The 21,146-nt window shown below is 38.0% G+C and overlaps 1 protein-coding gene across 1 annotated transcript; it reads left to right on the forward strand.

Moving 5' to 3' along the window:
• Positions 1-1,390: 1,390 nt before the first annotated feature.
• Slc10a2 (solute carrier family 10 member 2) lies at positions 1,391-20,869 on the forward strand. Its single transcript, XM_050137876.1, has 6 exons — positions 1,391-1,814; positions 9,272-9,390; positions 14,961-15,049; positions 16,085-16,260; positions 18,809-18,966; positions 20,654-20,869. Exons 1-6 carry the CDS (start codon positions 1,438-1,440, stop codon positions 20,779-20,781), a joined length of 1,047 nt encoding a protein of 348 aa, XP_049993833.1. The 5' UTR covers positions 1,391-1,437; the 3' UTR covers positions 20,782-20,869.
• Positions 20,870-21,146: the final 277 nt, after the last annotated feature.

Below are 21,146 nucleotides of genomic sequence, written 5' to 3' on the forward strand. Positions count from 1 at the left end.
CGGTTTCTGAGTGTGAGTAGTCAGACTTCACTATCTGGTACAACTGATGACACAATCAAAGCCCTGACCATTCTTAACATTGATACCATCAGCCTTGAGCTTCACCGAAAACAAAGTCCAGCCCAGATTGGGAGACTCAAAACCTGCATTTTAACAACGCTCCCCACCCACTCGCTTTGCGCACAAGGATCTTGGGCACACTGAATTCTAAGACACTATTTTAAGTTTGTTTTGTTTGTTGTTTGATTCTTTCTTTATTCATTTATTGTTAGGGGGTTTCTTTTCCTGGGGGAGAGACGAAAAAGGCATCTCATTCTGCAGTCCATGTGGCCTTGAACTAAACACCCTCAGGCTTTATTTTCTGCACAGTAATGAGACTACAAATATGTGCTATAACCCATCCTATTCCAATGTTGGGTTTTAAAGACCAGAGAATTGGACTGTTTCTTCTCTGCTTATGTCTGTGTCTTTGCAATATATCTAATTCTGTTCATCTATCACAAAGGTAACTACTTAATATTTTCAACAGCCTTCTAGAATCCCTTTCTTTTACACACACACCAATTCTAATTCCTGACTCTAAGCACAAATAAAGATACTGTCACTTTGACCTAATCCAGAGTTCATCCTTCTAAATAACTGTATTGTCTCTATCTATAAAGCACTCTGTTGCCATGGCAATACATGCATAGTTGCGTGTGTAAGTAATTGAGGACTGCTGCATATGACAGACACTCTCCAGCAGAAAACATCTGTACCTTCAAGTGTTCATCACCCTCCCTAAGTTTTCTTCCCACCCTTTGAAGTCTCTGTAACATACATATGTTTTATGGACACTGTAGTAATACATACAAGAAAGAATGACCATGTGAGAGTTGTTGTAAGAAAGCTGGAAACCTCCTTCAGTCTGTTGTCAATTTGTAATGTAGCTTGGCACAGGGTTATTGGTTTTTGTTTTAATGTAATTTTCAAAGACTCAATCCTCCCTACTTAAAGTGAGAAGAGGAAATAACATGCTTTCCTATACCTCAACCCTTAGAACGCTCGACAATTCAGCGTTTACTTGAATTTTAACTAATTATTCACCAAACCTTCCTGGCATTAAACATTAACATGGCTATTTTATGTGTCCCTGTTCATTATCCTGCCAATAAATGATTAATTATAACTTTCTGTCTTGGCCAGTAGTTTTTCTGGACTTTTATGATTCATTAGTTGTGCTATGTTGGAATTCAGCCTCTCGAAACTGGCTTACTAGCATTTATTGTTTTTTATTGCTTCTCTAGCGTGTCTTTAGAAAGAGACGCTAAGTACCACATGTTTAGAAAGGGTTTAAAAGTTTGACGTGTTAAATAAGGGTTACTCAGGTGGCTGTAGTTACAGAACCAGGGAACAGGTGCTTCTGTGGACTTGGCCATTTGAACAGCACAGTCAAAGATGGATAATCCCTCCGTCTGTCACCCCAATGCAACTGTCTGCGATGGCGAATCCTGCTTAGCACCGGAGAGCAACTTCAATGCCATTCTCAGTGTGGTCATGAGCTCTGTGCTCACCATCCTCCTGGCCTTGGTGATGTTTTCCATGGGTTGCAATGTGGAGATCCACAAGTTCCTGGGACATATAAGACGGCCATGGGGCATCTTCGTGGGCTTCCTCTGTCAGTTTGGAATCATGCCTCTCACAGGCTTCATCCTCTCCGCGGCCTTTGGCATCCTCCCGGTACAAGCTGTGGTGGTACTAATCATGGGTTGTTGTCCTGGAGGGACTGCCTCCAATATCTTGGCCTATTGGGTAGATGGTGACATGGACCTCAGGTAAGACAGAGGCATCTGCAATTCCTGCAGTCTTCTGGGGTTAAGTTTGGAAACCTTTATAATTTCCAATATCTGTTTGATCCGCTGCACTGACTAGATGTCTGACTGAGGAATTAAATGGTAAGAATAACATCTTCTGGGATAGCTGCTTCGCTGTTAGAACTCGGAACTTTCCTTTTGTACCTGTGCATTTTTGTAGTTATCATCCCGAAACAAAACAGTGATTTAGATTTTGTAGCCTTAATAGTTTTAGTTAGCACACAAAGATGGATTTCTGTGTGACATTTGTATACACATATATCATTGTGCTTTGCTCTTAACCACCCCCCATTACCATCCTAGTTCCTCTCTCTCACTCCTGTTAGGACACTTCCCACTTTCCTGTCACAGACCTTCCATTGCCTTCTCTGTCCTTTCCTTGCTTTCGACTCCTGGCTCTACCCTGTTAGTTCACTCTCTACCATGTCCTGTGTCTATATGACTATGTGTGAATGTGTACATTTAAATCTAGATATGCATCTGAGGAAAAGCCTTAGTATCTGTCTTTCTTAGTCTGGATTACTATGCTTGCATCTTGAATTCTAGCTCACTTAATCATAAGTTTTATTATCTCTGGGAATAGACTCCAAGTTTGTTTTTGTTTAATTAAATAATTCTTTTCCAATCTACAACTGTAAAAAAAAAACTGAGAAAGTCTTGTTGTAATGGAATAAGGAGTAACTTTCTTTTTTATAACAAGGAGGTTTGAGTGCAAATATAAGCTCAAACTCTCTGACCAATATCAGCTCCACCAAACTGTCTGTTCTTTGGAGAAAATACTTCTTGGTTACTAATGAAGAATACATAAATTCATTTTATCTCGACGGGCACTAAAAGGAAAAGAATTCTTCATCAGTAATTCTTAATTATGCTTATTTCTCTATAAAATGAAGAAAAAACAATTTCTCTGCTTTTCAACAAAGAAATCTAACTGTACTGTTTGTCCAGTCCAACCTGTATCAGTTTGAACTAGCACTGGGAAGGAGGGAGGAAGATGAAGCATCAATAGCACTAAAGCAGGAGTTTTTAATTCTGAAAATCAGACAGCCAAGTGTCACTTTCCTCATCTCCTGATGAAGACTTGCATTTCAGTTAAGCATTGAGCTGTTCAAGAATCATGTGCTTATTAAATATTGGACAACCTGCTATCAGCTCTGTTAGTTCCTGGCTTCCTGGTGAGCATCAGGGAATGAGCCATCAACTCCCAATTGGCGCTAGTTTCTGATGCCTTAGAAAACAAAGAATATACATTATTCCTTTTGCATAGGGACATGGAATTGCTGCCTAGCAACAAATATTCCTTTTTCTTAAAGAAAAGCCCTGTGAATAACACAGAATCATAAACTCTGTTGACATAGTTAATCTGTGAACTACAATATAGTAATCAGGACTTTTTAGGTTTCTATTCCATTGACCTGCGCGCACATACACACACAAACACAGAGAGAGAGAGAGAGAGAGAGAGAGAGAGAGAGAGAGAGAGAGAGAGAGAGAGAGAGAGAGAAAATTCCAGGAACTCATAATAACCAGACTGTGAGGAGTGACCCTGAGGATTTGACCTACACCAAATGGCTTCTTGATATTTATAAGTTTCAAACAATACAGCCACTACAACCTGTACCTGAACATAATAACGTCACATTACTGCTGAACATAAGATCAGTTGTATATGGTACCATATCAATTCCCTTACATCACTTATGCTGAGTACAAATTACTCAGTAGTATAGCACAGAAGACATTACCATGTTCTACCACACAATGAAAAATGTGTGCTATACCTCTGTCATAGAGAAGTGGTCATGCCTCAATGCAAGATGACATTAGGGACTGGAGAAATGTCTGAGGGACTAAGAGGACTTGTAGCTCTTGCAAATGACCTAAGCTTCATTCCCAGAACCCATATCAGGTGGATTAAAACTATAACTCTAGCTCCAGGGGAGAGTATTACTCTTTTTGGCCTTTGTGAGTACCATATATACAAACTCACAATGGCACAGGCACAAACACATAAATAAATAAAAATAAACAAAACATTAAGTGAATGAATGAATGAATAAAGAAATAAATAGAGAGAGCTTTCTTTTAAAAAAAACAGGTGACATTACACATTCTCTGTTTGGGAAACAATGTTTAAAGATTTTTTTTTAAAGAAAGTGAAGTCTCAGCTACTAAGTAATAGCCCTCTAGAACTTAATTCTTCTGGAGTGAGTGTTGGAAATCTAAGTCTCAAAATGATTTATAGATGCAACCTTATATTCCACTTAGATTTCTAAGTCTGTATTCTCAGGGCATTGCATGCTTCATCTTCACTTGAATTCTAGAAATGTCAGAAATGATAATTTTAAAACAGCTACCTCTATTACTAGAGTTAACCATGCAAAATAGCTCCAAAAACATTGTCATTTTGCTTTGCCTTTCTTGGATGTGGTCCCTGAAAGAAGAAACTATTTACCTGTCCCACATTATCTATTCTCAGAATTTAACAATCTCTAATTACTTAAATGTGTGAATAAATAGAAATAGTTGTCCTTTTTTAGCAGCAATTAGTATTTCAGCTATTTCTCTGATAACCTGAAACCTGGCACATTATTTGATCAGTACACAGAAGTTCTCAGTTAAGCTGTGTCATGGGCATAATGTGCATAAAATATATCAGGGAAAAATTAAGGGAGGCAGACAAGTGAATCTGGTGTCAGCAAAGGTTTATGGCTCAGGAACACTGAGATTTGTTTTCTCCTTTGTCTCTCTGGTCTGTCCCCACACAAAGGTAGATATATGATATCTCCTTAGCGATCGCTTCAGCCACACCATGTAAAAGCTTTCCTTTAGTTTTATTTCATTCTCTTTTTTTCATCTGTCTTATTCTCATTCGTCTTTTCCTCGGTTTCCCCAACTTTTACTGTCTTATATACTCATTACTTTCTAGGTTTTTGTTTAGTGTTTTTTCCAACCATGACCTTTGTCTTTGGGTAATCATTGTATATTTCATATTCCACTTAGCTGTTCATTGATATTTTCAAGATCCATAACCCTCTGACCTGTCAGATCAATGCCTCCTCTTTCAAATACATATACACTCATCTCTTCTCTCTTATTGGAAAGCCAATCCAATCCCACTGGACTCTTTCTTTTATCTTTACTCACATTAAGCAAACTCTGTTGCTTCCATGAAATATTGATTTTATTTTACTAGCTAGTGTTGATTAGATGCTAGTGTTTATCAGACACTTTGAGGCACCAAATACAAAGCTAAATTCTGAAAGAACATTGGTGTATTTTAACTCTCCTATGAATTCTAGGGTCTTCTGCATTGACAGATGAGAAAAATTAAGGTTTATAATCTTTGCCAAGGTCATCAAGTTGGTGAATATAAATGTCAGGTTTGGGATTTAGATGGAAAATATCTGATGGTCTCTTCTTAGCACTTGACTTTTGATTACATCATACCTACCACCTGCACAGTCTACAGACTCAGACACATGTTTGTTGATATTTCAAAGGTAGAGTTTCACTTTTGATGTGATTGTAGTCTTTTGTATTTCTTTATCCTTGATTCCACTCAATTCCTCAACACATACCAACTCTTTAGTTATGAGTTTTATTTCCCCATATTTGTAAATGTTTTCCCTAGCAATTAATAGACTGACATAAGAATTAAAAACAAATTGTATCTTTAATTTTCTAATTCATTAGAGTTTTTATAGTTCCAATGTGCTTTCATGAGTTTTTATATTTCAACATGTATGCCTTTTATAGAACTTAAATTTTTCCATAAAATTCATTTTTGTTTTGTGAAGTTATTATTCTCCTTATTGTGAACCATTTCAACAGTATTTTTGTTCTTGTTATTAGCTCAGATAACATCAAAGTCTAGACCCATCAAGATTCCTCAACATCTCACTGTCAAGTTTCCCACTACACCTAAACCCTTCATTTTCCAACTTCTATCTTTTTCTCTCCCATGAAGTTTAAAAACAAATGGCTCTTCCTCTTCACCATGAGCTGATAAGAATCCTGTTCCCCTGAATTCCTTTCCCACTGTGAGGATATACTATATGGCCAGCCAGTAACAAAGGGTTTTTGTTGGGGAGCAAGTTAATAAAAAGAATGCCAGAATGGTGAAAGAAGGGAGGAGGAACAGATTTGAATATTCCAGTGTTTTAGTTACAAAAATGATAAAGCATGGCTAGTAAATGAACGTTTTTATATATTTGTTGCTTTTCAGTTGCTGATGTTTTTTGACTACCTTAGTTTTCTATGACTACAATTAAATTTATGAAAAATTCTTTATTTCATTTTAGTTAGTGTGTAAAACAACACATTTCATTATGATGTCTCAGTTCATACATTGCCATTGTCCTTCACTAAGATTGGCTCTTCCCAATGCCCTTCCCAAACTCTTGCCTTAGTCCTCCTCTGCCTTCAGGTCATCTTATACCATTGTGTGGCATTTTTCTGAGGAGATATGAATAAGCAGCTACTAATCATAGATAAAACACCAACAATAGAAGCAAAGAGACTATTACATGAAAATCTAGTTTAAGGAAACAATGAGTTTAATTAGGGTTGCCTTTACAGGAACATAGACAACTCATAGTTAGCTACCCTACTAAAGAAAATATCTCTCATTCTCAAACAACCATTGACTATATACATTCTTGGGGAGGCGCACAGCTCTGTGAGCACACATGTCCCAGCCATGATAGAAAGTTAATAGGTCCAATCTTGTGAATGTTTCTTTCTAGTAATCACAGATGCTGACATACAAAAAGGAAATGGCCATAAATGGATATAGATAGATAGATAGATAGATAGATAGATAGATAGATAGATAGATAGATGGATGATAGAGTCAGAGACATTGAAACAGAGACAGACAGATGGGTGGTTGGACAGGGGTGGTTTACAGGGTGGTTCTATATGTGGATGAAAACATATGCTAACTGGTCTATCATTTCTCCTTGCCTTTAGAAAGCCTCTATTGACATAAACATTTTAATCACTTTTTTAAAAGATTGCTAAATGACTTTGTTACTACCCATTATTTTGCCCAAATTATGCAAATTTATTATAGAGCTTTGAGAGAAAGTCATTTCTCTTCATATGCTTACTTTCTTTACAACTTGTTTAGAGGGCGGCATTTACTATAAATACAACTGACTTTCCTTTTGGTATTATTCCAGAAACCAAACTCCACTGACTGTTAATTATTTATAGTGAGGTAACAGTGACAAAGAGAAGCCCAATTAATTCATTACCAAGATCCACACAGTAAGCAACATCACATTCTTCCAACTCAGTATGTGCCTTTGCAGCTCAAGTACTAAGTCCCTCTGTTCTACAAGCAGAGACTGTAACCCTGTGTCCAGGACATTTTGAGGAGGACCAAGAAGACCCCTACTCAAAAGTCTCTCATCCATACTCTGGTACAGTACTGAGAATAGCATCATTTAATTTAACAAATTCCTCCAGATCACAAAACAAAATCTTCCTTCTCAGTCAGGCACCCATAATGAACAAAGTATTTGATGATTTCTTTTTTTAATTATAAACTGGTTGGTTTATTAGCTCAGGCTTCTTATTAACTCTTACATCTTAAATTAGCCCATAAATCTTGTCTGTGTTAGCTATGTGGCTTGGTACCTTTTATCAGTGAGGCATTCTCATATTGCTTCTTCTGTGTTTAGCTTCCTCTGTGAAGACTTCAGAGTGAACCTTTCCTATCCCCAGAATTCTCCTATTCTGGTTTCCCTGCCTATACTTCTTGCCTGGCTACTGGTCAATCAGTGTTTTATTAAAATAATACAAGTGACAGGGTACAAGACCATTGTCCCACAGCACTTACTCCTGTATCTCTTTGCACTCCCTAAGAGGGACTGTCCTACCTTTTTCCATTGTGACACATCATTTTCACCAATAGAGTTCCCATTTAAGAACCACATAACCATTGTAGAAAAATCTTCAAAGAAAAAATTCTCACAGTGCTGTAACTAGGGATATCTCTGTGTTTAGCTGCCTTCGTAGCTGTTCATGTGGGTTGCAGCAGCTTTGCTTCTACTTTTATGTTACACATGCAAGCATGACTTTCTTTTTTTTATTTTTTTTAAATTACCACCTCCTCCCAGCCTCCCATTTCCCTCCCCTTCCTCCCACACCACTCCCCCTCCCCCCACTCCTTTCCCCCATCCCTCTAGCATACAGGTTAAAGAAAGAATATTAAGAGCAGCAAAGGAAAAAGGCCAAGTTACTTATAAAGGTAAAGCTATCAGACTTACACCAGACTTCTCTATGGAAACCATGAAAGCCAGAAGGTCCTGAATAGATGTACTCCAGAAACTAAGAGACCATGAATGCAAGCCCAGACTACTATACCCAGCCAAGCTTTCGTTCACTATTAATGGAGAAAACAAAATTTTCCAGGATAAAAACAAATTTAAACAATACTTAGCCATAAATCCAGCCTTACAGAAAGTAATAGAAGGAAAATCACTAACCAAGGAGTCCAACAATGACCACAATAACTCAGATATCTAGAGACCCTTCACCAGCACAACCCGAAGAAGGGATGCACACAAACTCTACTGCTCATTTCTTATTGTCGACTCAAACAGTGATGTTACATTAACTTTCCTAGGGAAGTTGTGAGCAAACATCTATTCGCCTTGATAAGAGACCAAAGTAAGGATTTCACCCAAGTCCCACTTGTTGAACCAATGAGTTTATCGAACTTACTTAGAAAGCACAGAGAAGAGGTTACTCCTAGAAGTGTCAATAACCCCCCAAACAGATGCATTATCACAAAGTCCAGTCCATCATACTCAGAATCTACCCCTGCATCAACCTTCCATTTCATGCATGCTGTAGAAGCTCCCAATATTACTAGGATATGGGATGGGGCAAAAGGGAATGGGTTTCAGACTGTAATTCTGGGTAGGGTCCTGTGACCCTCCCAACACCCCTACTACAGGAAAATGTCACTACTTCCATTACCATTATCAAGACTACTTAGCATCATACTGTTTGACATATTTCATTGTCATGGCTACTACATCAAGGTAATTTCTATTCCCAGAGAGTCTGGGTTGGTAGGCTGTGCTTAGTGGAAAAAAATCATATACAACAGGTTACAAGCTCAGACACTTGGTACCAACTTCAAAAATTATTTCTATGTATCATTGACTGCCCTCTATGACCTGTGAAAACAGATCCTGAGGGAAGGGTAATGCAAACTACGTGAGAAAACACCAAATACAGATGACCCTGACCAAAGCCAGGCACTTTATAAACATGACCACTATGTATTTCTATCTCCATACAGAATGATGTACTGGTTGAGTCTCACCAAAATTGAAAATGAAAGCACACCTCCCGTAGAAAACACAGGTAGTCACCTCAAGCTGTTTGTTTCATTCCAGTGTTAGCATGACCACTTGCTCCACACTGCTGGCTCTTGGAATGATGCCCCTTTGCCTCTTCCTCTATACCAAGACATGGGTCGACTCAGGGACAATTGTGATTCCTTATGATAGCATCGGTAAGTAATTTCTCTGTGGTATGTTTCATATTATCCTCAAGATCTCTCCTTAGTCCCAATTAGGATCTCAGGCCAAGTTCCAAGCTCACACACATCATTTCCCTTTGACCTAGGGACAAATCTTTTTTCCCATGTATAATTTCATTATGAATTCACTCTGAGTTTGCAGAAATATTAAAAGAATGCAAATTCCAAAACATGACCAAGAAGAGAAACTAAATTTGCCTCAGTTCATAATAACATGGGGGGAAAAACAGTTTTAGGAATGCAGTCTTAACCTAAGAGTCTCCCCCTGAGGATAATTAGGCTGCTGGCAAAAGGGAGCCACCATTTTTCCAGTGGTGGATTTATGGTAATGGGTGGTTGCACCAAATATTCAAATTGAAGAAACACACACACAAGTAAAAACAAACAAATAGCATGTTTTCACGGTAGTTGGTAGTCATGGGTTACAGATGGGGCACTTCTGAGTGAAATATATTATTCTCTATCCTCAACTGTAAGATATAAATGATAAAAAATATAAAAATTGATATAAATGTCAATTTAATGGTATGCTCCATATTTTCATGTCCTAGAAGTCAAATTAGCTAGTCACTATTCTGTCCTTTTTCATTTCAACTTCTAAATGTCTCCCATCTTGAAGAAACTTTTCTGTTTTGGGAAGAAAAGAAATGGTAGAAAATAAAGCATCTGGTATGGCATGAAGTGGGGTCAGGTCCAGACTGAGAGAACTGCCGCATGTGCAAAGCATGCTGTCTCTCAGAACTGCCTTGACAAAAAATGAGCTGTGGAGAATACGGTGCACAACCCTGGTCAGCAGGTATACTGCATGGAAGCCCCTCTCTCTGTTTTAATTTATTATTAATTTTATATCCTAGCTACAGGACTCCCTCATACCTCCCATTCTCTCCTCCACCTCCCTCTGCTCCCCTGCAATCCACACCTCCTCTGTTTCTGTTCAGAAAGGGGCAGGCTGCCCATGGATATCAAATAAGCATGACATATCAAGTTGCCATAAGACTAAGCACCTCCCCTTGTATTTAGACTGGACAAAGCAATCCAGTATGAAGAACAGGTTCCCAAGAGAGAGCCTAAGCATCTGCGACAGCCCCTACTCCCATTGTTGTTAGGAGTCCCACGAATAAACCAAGCTACAGGACTGTCACATATATATTGAAGGACTAAGTGAGTCCCATGCAGCCTCTCTGGTTGTTGGTTCAGATTCTGTGAGTTCTTATAAACCAGGTTAGTTTGTTTCTGTGAGTTTTCTTGAGCCACACACCTTGCCCCCGTGTCTGCGCTCGGTGCGCTGGCACCCAGTTTGCGAGCTTCGGGCAAGGGGGCTGGAGGTTAAAATACACAGACAGAGACACAGCCCCACGGGTCATCCTTCAATTCCCCAAGAATGCCCCCTTTATTGTGTTCAGGGGCAGATTATATAGAGATAGCCACGCCCCAGCCAAACCCACCAGAAACCACTCTCCTGCCATCAGGAACTCCTGAAGGTCTCGTGTGCTCAGAGCAGCTGTAGGAACTCAGATCAGGGGATTAGAAGAAATTCAGGAGCTGAGGTCTCACTGCTCCCAACATTCTTGTGCTGCCTTTGACAGTCTTTTTTATTGATTTTTTTGAGATATTCATTTTTCTCTGTTCCCCTCTCTGCCTCTTCCCTCTCCTTCAACACTCTCCCAAGGTCCCCATGCTCCCAATTTACTCAGGAGATCTTGTCTTTTTCTACTAACCATGTAGATTAGATCTACGTAGGTCTCTCTTAGGCTCCTCATTGTTGTCTAGGTTCTCTGGGATTGTGATTTTCTTAATATAACTTTGCAAAGAATTCTTTCCTAATCTCTCTCTGAAAGGTTTGGGTTTACTCTTAACAGAAATACACATCCAAGGTCAAGCAGAAACTCCCCACGATATTTTTTTTATATTTATTTATTATGTATACAATATTCTGTCTGTGTGTATGTCTGCAGGCCAGGAGAGGGCACCAGACCTCATTACAGATGGTTGTGAGCCACCATGTGGTTGCTGGGAATTGAACTCAGAACCTTTGGAAGAGCAGGCAATGCACTTTACCACTGAGCCATCTCTCCAGGCACCCCGCCCCCACGATATTTTAAAAAGGAATTCTGGTGGGGTGAGAAACTAGACTAAAAGTCACTTCCACTTTAAGGAAAGATTATTTTCATGATCAAATGTGATTCAACCTATAAACAACTGAGTTAGAACAAATATTGTGAGCCCTGACTATGAGACAATCTGTATTGTAGTTTTTCTCACCCCCGCATTAAATGATGAGTTACTCATGATTTCAGTGAGGAATTGGAGTGGCATTTCATTTGTGTTTTAATAAATAAAACATGCCTGAGGATCAGAGAGTAAAATAGCCTCACTGGTCAGCCTTACTGACCGGGAAGTGGTAACACACAACTTTAATCCCAGCAGCCACACTAGTTTGCCAGAGAAGCCGAGCGGCACATTTTTTATAATCCCAATGGTGTTGCCTTTAATTCCAGAACTAGATAGGGTTATCAGATGGGAGGAGACAGTTTTCAGTCTCAGTCTCATTCTGGAGGTAGGATCAGCATTTTGTACTGAGGTCAAGTAAGAGCCAATGGCTGGATGCTTTGATTTTAAGATCTTCAGGTTGAACCCCAATTTATCTCTGTGAGTTTTTATTAATCATGCCTCATGGAATTTTGAATCTAAAAGATACCTCTATTTACCTCTGAGTAACTCCCAAATATCAGTAGAATATTCTTCCATCAGGGTTTAGAGTGACATACGAATCCAAGTATGTATGCCTCTGCTTCCATCTCAAACTCTCCCCTCGGTGAAACTTTCCCTAGATTTGAATATTGCCATCTGTTTCAACACTGAAAAGTGTGGTAGTGTTGGCTAACTAAACAATTTTGATTGGATATTATTTGGTACTAAAGCAAATCATTGAAGCCTTAAAATAATCATCTTTTGATATTCAGTCTCTTCTGGAAAACATCCCGTGGGAGTATAAACAAATCTGAACTACTAAGTGGATGACTTATACCATATAATTTAAGTCAAATATATTTTGAGCTGGGTTTTGCTTTGTTTTATAGCAAGGTATCATAATGTAGTTCTTGCTGTCCCAAAACTTGATATATAGACCAGGTTGGCCTTAAACTCATAGAGATCTTCTTGCCTCTTCCTCTCAAATTCTGTGATTAAAGAAGTCTTCATGGTACCCAGTAAGATAGATAAATTATGAAAAGAGGGGAAAATGAGAAATGGATTAGCATGTCCATGGAAGAATTTTCTCATAATACGTCAAACGAAAGAACATATAGAAGGCCAGAAGATTACAAAAAAAAAAAAAAGAAAGAAAAGGTAAAAAAAAAAGTTTGAACATAAAAATTATTTGTTCACAATGTCTGCCTAGGCTGTTCCCCAAACTGACCTTTTTCCTATTTGTTTTCTAGTCTTAATGAGTGAAAGAGCATGAGCTGACAGCCTCATGAGATATTGTCATCACTTATAAATGAGGTTGTTGAGGCTTGGAGTAATTATTTAATTTGCCCGAGATTACTGCAGACCTGAGAATAGCTACTGGCAGGCTCTCCAGCCTACTCTGCAGGCACTGTGCTTGTGACATCTTCCTCATGGCTCAGTGTGCCTCTCCCACTCTAAAAATGCTGCTGAGCCCTGAAGATGCTGCCATGTGGTTGAAAAGAGGCCCCTCTAAAGTTGAGTCCCTAGAGCTGAACCATGTCAGGTAGCTATAGCAACATAGATGAGTACCTGATGACAACATCCTTGTGCACACTGAGGTAGGCATCATTGCACCCAGTTGTTTTGTAGGAAAACATAAGGAAGCTACAAATTTCAGTCCACCTTTTCATCTTTTCATTTTTTTTCTATTCCCATTGCATAGCCTTAAATAAATAGCATGTGATGGTTTTGATATGTGTAAACATCTCCTTTGGAGTCTGTACAAACAGGCATCTTACACAGATAGCATGGACAATAAATCAGTAATGGGGGAAGCCTGGAGAGGAGAGAGCCAGTTTCCCAGCCCCTGGACAGTAATCATAAAGCCCCTTCCCTCCATGGGCAGGGACCAACCACACTGGTAGGTGTGAAGAAGAACCAGAATGGTCCCTGGAGTAGCTGCGAACCTTCTCTGGCTTTACCTGGCACAGAGATTAAATGCTTCTGTCATGGGTGGTACTAAGCTGTGGACATGTTGCCCTGTCACATTAGGCTCCCCCAAGACAGGAAGACTCCAGGCCAAAGGAGCCAACCAGTTGTATCGGATAATTTTATTTCAAAGTCTGGAAACAATAAAATTCATGGTGTGGCCTAGAGATCCAAGAAAGGAAATCTCTTTAAAATGGTAGGAATAACCAAAGAGACTCCCTAGATTTTCTAGAAGACATGACCAATAAATCCAACAGTCTTTCCCACAGCTCTTCCTCTACCCTTTTCTCCTGAGCTTGAATAGTTCCTATTTTATTGTCCTTAGTTGTTATTTTAATTCTACTGAGTAATTTTGGAGCAACAATAATTTTGATACATTGAAGAATTTGTTATTGGATTTGTTTTAAATGCATATCCATAGTCTGTAGTTTATTGACCAGACCTGAGTCAATCTATCCTACACTAGACAGACATCTACTCTCAAATTTTCAACATTTGATTTTACTTTCTCATACTACTTCAACAGTATTTTGGAAAAGAACCAGTCCATGAGAAGTTGGAAGTCCACAGTGCTCTGTTAAACAAAGGAACTATTGGGCAAAAAAGTGTTAAATAATATAGAGGCACAAATCGTATGTTACAGGAATGGCAGTAAATTTCCCGTGGTGAAATCGAAGTATGACTTTTTTTTATCTGGTTGGGTGAACACGGTGCTATAAAGAATTATAATTACATGAGAGGTTGCCATATATATACTATCACACAGAAATTTAGGGCATGGTTTTTATCTTATTCTCTCACATCTCTGCCATAAATTTGAATAACTGAAGTGAATTTTAAGTGAAGTGTGTTAGCCTTCAAAATTCCAATGGACATTAAGCAATTTATAATATTTTTTCAACTTTAAAATTTATAAGTATTTATTTCTACCACAATGAACGAACTAACAAGCTAGTGTAGAATATATCTACTTACACTACATGATATGCAGACACAGACATACACAAATACACACACACACAAACTGTGGGGAGGTGTTTTTTCTGAAAATATAAAGATCTAACAGATAAAGGAAGCAAAAATGTTGGAAAATAGGATGAAAGTAGGTTATTAATATAAGGAACTCTAAAATAGTCATCTCTGGATTGAGATAAAATATTTATATCATCATTTCTCTGCTGTGATAAACTGGAATGGAGAAAGAGAGAGCAGGAATACAAAAATATATATGTGGATGCGTGAATTTGTGTGTGGGGGCAGTATCTATGTGTATATAATTCTATATTCTGTTTTCAGTGTTCAAGAAGACAGACAGGACAAATAGCCTTTTCTAGGCTACTTGTATTTTCTTTTTCTCTTATTAATGCTGTTTTCATTGTTCTTAGGCACTTCTCTCGTTGCTCTTGTTATCCCTGTTTCCATTGGAATGTTTGTGAATCACAAATGGCCCCAAAAAGCAAAGATCATACTTAAAGTAAGTACCCCATGCATGGGACAGGCTGCACACCTCTGTGCCCTGCCGTCAGAACTGGAATGAGATGGTCTTTACATCTCTTAAACTGTTATTCTCATTACGTATACAACTGGGAAGACTTGCCATCCACAGTCCTAAGATCATCCCTTAGAGAATGTCCTTCTTTATCCTATCTGAGGAGCAAACTTCCATCTGTATTTAAGCCATCAATTCAAGTGTCACCTATTGGTTTTACTGTGTTCTCCAATGACTGTGCTGTTATTTAGGCTGAGTTTATGTTATAAAATATATCTAGGCAGTTTTCTGAGAAGGTACAGCATATCTTTCTTATACCTAGGACTTATCTTTCATACCAAACATATCTTTCTCATACCTAGAACTCAGCGCCCCTGAACTGGTAGATACTAGCCTGTGGGATGTAAGGGAATAAGGTAGTTGGTATTTCTTGTTTTACAGGGGAAAAAAAAACACAAAATTGTCATCTTCAAATGTTTTTAAGTTTAATCAAAGAAGAAAATAGGTCTGGAGCGATGGCTCAGCTATTAGGAATGTGTACTGCTCTTGTAGAGTGCTCACAGCTGTCCAAAACTACCTGTAACTCCAGATCCAAGGACCCAAGGATGCCTTCTGGACTCTGTGGGCACTAGAACTCATGTGCACATATGTACAAGTGGACATACATGTAGTAAAATTGAACCTTTCTGAAAAGGAAAAATGATGACCATGGCTTATGTTTATCCTTATTTGAGTTTTATAAACACTTAGGATTATAACAAGCATAAAATATGACTTGGGCAAATTTTTTTATTTTGCAAGCTCAGAAATCTTCCTTGGGCCAATTAAGCATGATTATATTGTCCTGGTGTTCCCTTAGTCTCTAGAATACTGGAGAAGCTCTTCTCTTTCAACAAAAGTAAAGGGACATAAAACTCATATTAATTTTCCTAAAGGAACAGTCTTCTTATCTCTGACACCTGAAAAACATCTCTGGACTCACTTTGACACAAGTATGTTCACATAAATCTTTTCTTCCAGATTGGATCCATTGCAGGTGCAATTCTCATTGTTCTCATTGCTGTGATTGGAGGAGTACTGTACCAAAGTGCCTGGATCATTGAACCCAAACTATGGATTATAGGAACGATATATCCTATAGCTGGCTACAGCCTGGGGTTTATACTGGCTAGAATAGCTGGTCAACCCTGGTACAGGTATGAGATTTAGATAAATGTGACTGAGCATTTTTGCTTATCACAGCTGCTGCACTAGTTTTCTAGGGTGCCAATAGGAAATAACCATATGGTATAGAGAGATGACTCAATAATTAAGAACACAGGCTGCTTTTTCAGAAGACCCAAGCTTGCTTTCCAGTACCTACATGGCTGCTCACAGTCATCATAATCATCTGTAACTACAGTTCCAGGATATCCAATACCATTTTCTGACCTCTGCAAGCACCAGGCACACATGTGGTGCATAAACATATATACACACAAAACATCCATTCAAATAAAATAACTTTTAATTAAAAATAAGCAAAACTACCCCTAAGTGGATCATTTTGGCAAAAAAAAAAAGACACATTCTTACAGTTTCACAGATCAGAAATCATACTTAAGGCAGCTCAGAGCTGGCTTCTTTGGCAGTCTGTGGTTAAGGATTTATTGGGAGGCTCTCACTTTGACTTTTAATGTCTATCTTTTCTTATACTTCATCACATTTTATTTCTTCTGTGCATGATACTGAGCTCAAATTAATATCCCTTTTATAAATACGCAACAAGTCACATTAAATTACTGGCCACCCTAATGACCTCATCTTAACTAATTATATCTGCCATAACCCTGTTCCCACATAAGATTACATTCTTAGATATCAAGGGTTAGATATAGGATGGCAACATTTTAATTTGAGTGAAGGATTACGCAAACATAGAAGCTGAAAATATTGGTGCCAAATTCAAAATCCTTCATTTTCAATCACTGTTTACAATATTTAAAGAGCATCATTTGTTCATAAATTATACAAATCTCAAAAAAGTACTGGCTGCCTTCATTTTCAACTCCCTGACATTCTTCTCCACTAGTCCCCAACCTGTGAAGTAAAATTTTCCCTTTGCGATGTACTCTGATTTAATAAGCAAAGTTTCGTGAAAATAATCAATTTCGTCTTGTGATATACATATATATATATATATATATATTCCTCTAACCAGCATCAGAAGGACTCAGCACCCAAAGGTGATAGACACTAAAGATTGCTTATCATTTTTCTAAAAACATTTTTTTCCAAATGGTCCACCTAGGTCAACAAACAGGCAGAAAACTGGGTGTAGAAACAGGCATTAGTGTGCATCTGAAAGAGAAGTGAGCAAGCCTGAATAGTGTGAGACGCATTGAGCCTGGTCAAACAGACTCAGGCTTCATTCTTCCCCTGTCACTCTCTCACTGGAAGACTATTGGCCCCATGCTTACTTTAGTTTTCTTTATTGAAGATGAGAAACATTAATTTTTTACCTTTCAGATTTTTAATCAAAATGTAATCAGAACAAAATTAATTTCAAAATAAATGCCTAATGAGAAATGCTATAGCTTTAATGTTTTCTGATCCCTGATCTTTCCTCTATGCTTTCACTAAGTATGTAATTTGAGAATAGATAAAATGGACCTTCTCTGCAGTTTATGGAATGTTAAAGTAAATGAACCTATCCCCCACTTTATAAATATATTGGGACTAGAAAAAAAAAAGGTTCAGTGTTTAAAAGCATGTACTGCTTTTCTAGAGGACCTGAATTTGCATCCTAGCATCCATATTGGGAGGCTCAGAACTACCTGAAACTCTAGCTGACTATTAATCAGACCGCTGCACTAGCCTCAAGGGCACTCAGTGCCTCTGGTCACTATGTGCTCCTGCATTTACATGCACATACCTACATGCATACAAAGCATTAAAGATAAAATAAGGCTTAAAACCATATATACTATACAATAAGTTGTTTTATATATTAAAGTATTTATACAATGTAAAGTTATGTTTAAAATATACAGCAAATATGGATGCTAAAAGTAGAGAGAAAATCTAGGTATATGCTTGTAATCTAGCAATAGGAAAGCTGAAGAAAGAGGATTGCCAAAAGTTAAAGGACAACCTAACTTGGACAGCATAGAAAGACTGATCTCGAAATAAAGAAGAAAGAAAGAAAGAAAGAAAGAAAGAAAGAAAGAAAGAAAGGAAGGAAGGAAGGAAGGAAGGAAGGAAGGAAGGAAGGAAGGAAGGAAGGAAGGAAGGAAGGAAGGAAGAGGAAGGGANGAGGAAAAAAGGAAGAAAGAAAGAAAGAAAGAAAGAAAGAAAGAAAGAAAGAAAGAAAGAAAGAAAGAAAGAAAGAAAGAAAGAAGGAAGGAAAGAAGGAAAGAAAGAAGGGAGAGAGAGCAAGGGAGGAAGGGAGGGAGGAAGAAAGGAAAGGAGGGGAAAGGAGGGAGGGAAGAAGGAAGGGAGGGAGGGAGGGAAGAAAGAGAAAGGAAAACGTAACCAAGAGATAAAGAGAAAGAGGGGGGAAGGAAGGCAGGAGAAGAAAGTGGGTAAGGGGAAAAAGTAAATAAGGTAGAAAGAGATGGAGGAAAGAAAAGAAGGGATGAAGAAAGAGAGAGAGAAGAAAAAATTGCAGTCTGTGTACATGTTTTCATCATACCTTCCATTTCTGTTAGATCATAATAAGCCTAATAACAGGTAAAGCACATACATCTTTATTCTTACTCTCAGGTGCCGAACAGTTGCCTTGGAAACCGGGATGCAAAACACTCAGCTGTGTTCCACCATTGTACAGCTCTCCTTCAGCCAAGAGGACCTCAACCTTGTGTTCACCTTCCCTCTCATCTATAGTGTTTTCCAGATCGTCTTTGCTGCAATATTATTAGGAAGTAAGCAATAATGCTAATAAATTCCGCTATGATGTTCCTTTTGGATAAATCCTGGAATTGCTAAAACAAACTTTTTAAAGATTCTCTATTTCTGGCAGTTCATTGTACAAATAAATTTGAAAAAAATGCATCCACAGAAGTCAGTTATCACGACTTCATGTGTGCTGATGCAAAGACTGTAGTTTTATTATAGGTCTTAGTTAGGCTTTTTTAAAAGAAAGGCAGAGGAGAGACCCTGTCTGTTGACTTTCTCTTCCTCAGTAGTCAGAGAGACGCATATTAACCTGTGAGTAACATTTATTGTGCACCATTCTAAATGCTACCAAGGAACACAGGTTTTAATGATTTCCCCCTCAAATCCTTGTCTTGATACGCTTTTTAAATAGGTAACCAAGAAAATGACAAACCATATTTATCATCAAAAAATCAAAAGTCAAATGTTCAAGTTTGTACATGCAAATTTTAAATATTGAAATAACTAAAGAAGTGTAAATAAAGATGTAACAGAGATAGATAACCCAGCTTCAGTCTGTCATAGCATATTTCATCCTCCCTCATTTGATCCACACTAACTCTCCTCCACCAAATCGGAACTTTTCCCTACATTTGACTATACAAAGTCTGATGGTGCTTAAGCCACATTTTTAAAGTTCTATTTAAAACAAAGAAGTAAACTTATTTTTAAAGTTTCATGACATTTAATAGAAAATGCAAAGTGGAGGTACATGAAAAAGATGCTGTGAAAATTAAGTTAGAAATGCCCAGAAATAATTTCACTTATCTTTACATTATTTCTATTCCCGGATCAATATGTGTCCATGTGCCTTCAGGTGCCCATCACTGAAATGTCTCAGTGCCATTTTTCAGACAGAGGCTCCTTTCCAGTACAGGAGTCTCATATAACAGAAAACATCACATGGACACAGCAGGGGTCTGATTCTGAGGCAAGACAAATAAAGAGATGGCATGAGCTTTCTGGCCAGCCAACCTGGCCAAGCCAGTGAGTTTCAGGCCAGTGGAAATTCTCTGTCTAAATAAGCAAGATAGGTAGCACCTGAGAAGCAGCACCCAACACTTACACATATGTGGACATGGATCTGAATACATGCATGGACCAGCAGGCACATGAGCAACATATACACAAACAAGTGCACACACATTCACAAACACACCCAAAGAAAGAAAGAAAAAAGTGCTGAGAAATACTTGTACCACAGAAGAAAGGAAGTCTGATCAACAACAAAAAAAATAGTGAAAACAAAAGACTAAGCATGTTGTTCTGACCCAACAATTTTTATAAGGGATAGCCAGACCAAGGTCCTGGGCATCTCACACAGATATAGAGAATATTTAGTTGAAGACTATTAAATTAACTGGGGTGGGATAAACACAAAGTGAATGATTTTTGCTTGCTGTTAAGTACTTGAAGCCATGAGAAGGGCATACACGTTTGCTGAGCAAACATCCTCTGAAGCTCTCCACCCAGACTTATTGAGTGCAGTCTTTGCAACCATATGTGTGATCCTAAAACTAAAATAATGATACTTGGTTTCTCATAACATCTCCATCCTGTAAAAAAAAAAATGCAAAAAGCTTTCTGAGCTGCATTAGTCAATCACTAGCCAAAGTAATTTTTCAAGGTGTCATTCTGGAATTTACTTGACTTCTCATATATTGTTTTTTGCAGTTTATGTCGCATACAAGAAATGTTATGGAAAAAATAATCCTGAGTTACAAGAGAAAACAGACAATGAAGTGGAGCCCAAGGCATCATTTCAGGAGACAAACAAAGGATTTCAACCAGATGAGAAATAAACTCTAAGGGGACAAAAAAGAAAGCTCACTAACAACATTCTTCAAACTACAGCTATAATTATTTCCTTTGGTGGAATCACCAGCAAAAAAAAAATGCTGAAAGTTAAATTGAAATTGAAATTTGTTATTGTTCTTGGTACAAAGTGACTAGCAATCCATTCTTTAATGTGGCAAACATCCCTATACGTGTGTGTGTGTGTGTGTGTGAATTATTTTTCAGTATCCATAGAAGACTGTTCACAATGTATCCCTTGATACTAAATTCACAGAATCTTAGGCTCCTTTCATAAAATGACAAAATGTTTGTATTCATCTCTCAAATACTTCAGAGCAATACTAACTTACTTAAATTATTTAACATGATG

This window comes from Alexandromys fortis, unplaced genomic scaffold, assembly GCF_014885135.2.
Source record: "Alexandromys fortis isolate MF-2015 unplaced genomic scaffold, M_Fortis_MF-2015_v1.1 scaffold_3, whole genome shotgun sequence".
Taxonomy (NCBI): domain Eukaryota; kingdom Metazoa; phylum Chordata; class Mammalia; order Rodentia; family Cricetidae; genus Alexandromys; species Alexandromys fortis.

Bases quoted from the DNA above. Each gene is read 5' to 3' on its own strand.
- Slc10a2 (XM_050137876.1), top strand. From the start codon at position 1,438: ATGGATAATCCCTCCGTCTGTCACCCCAATGCAACTGTCTGCGATGGC. The intron at 9,391-14,960 runs GTAAGTAATTTC...CATTGTTCTTAG, and splicing joins GATTCCTTATGATAGCATCG to GCACTTCTCTCGTTGCTCTT. The intron at 18,967-20,653 runs GTAAGCAATAAT...TGTTTTTTGCAG, and splicing joins TGCTGCAATATTATTAGGAA to TTTATGTCGCATACAAGAAA.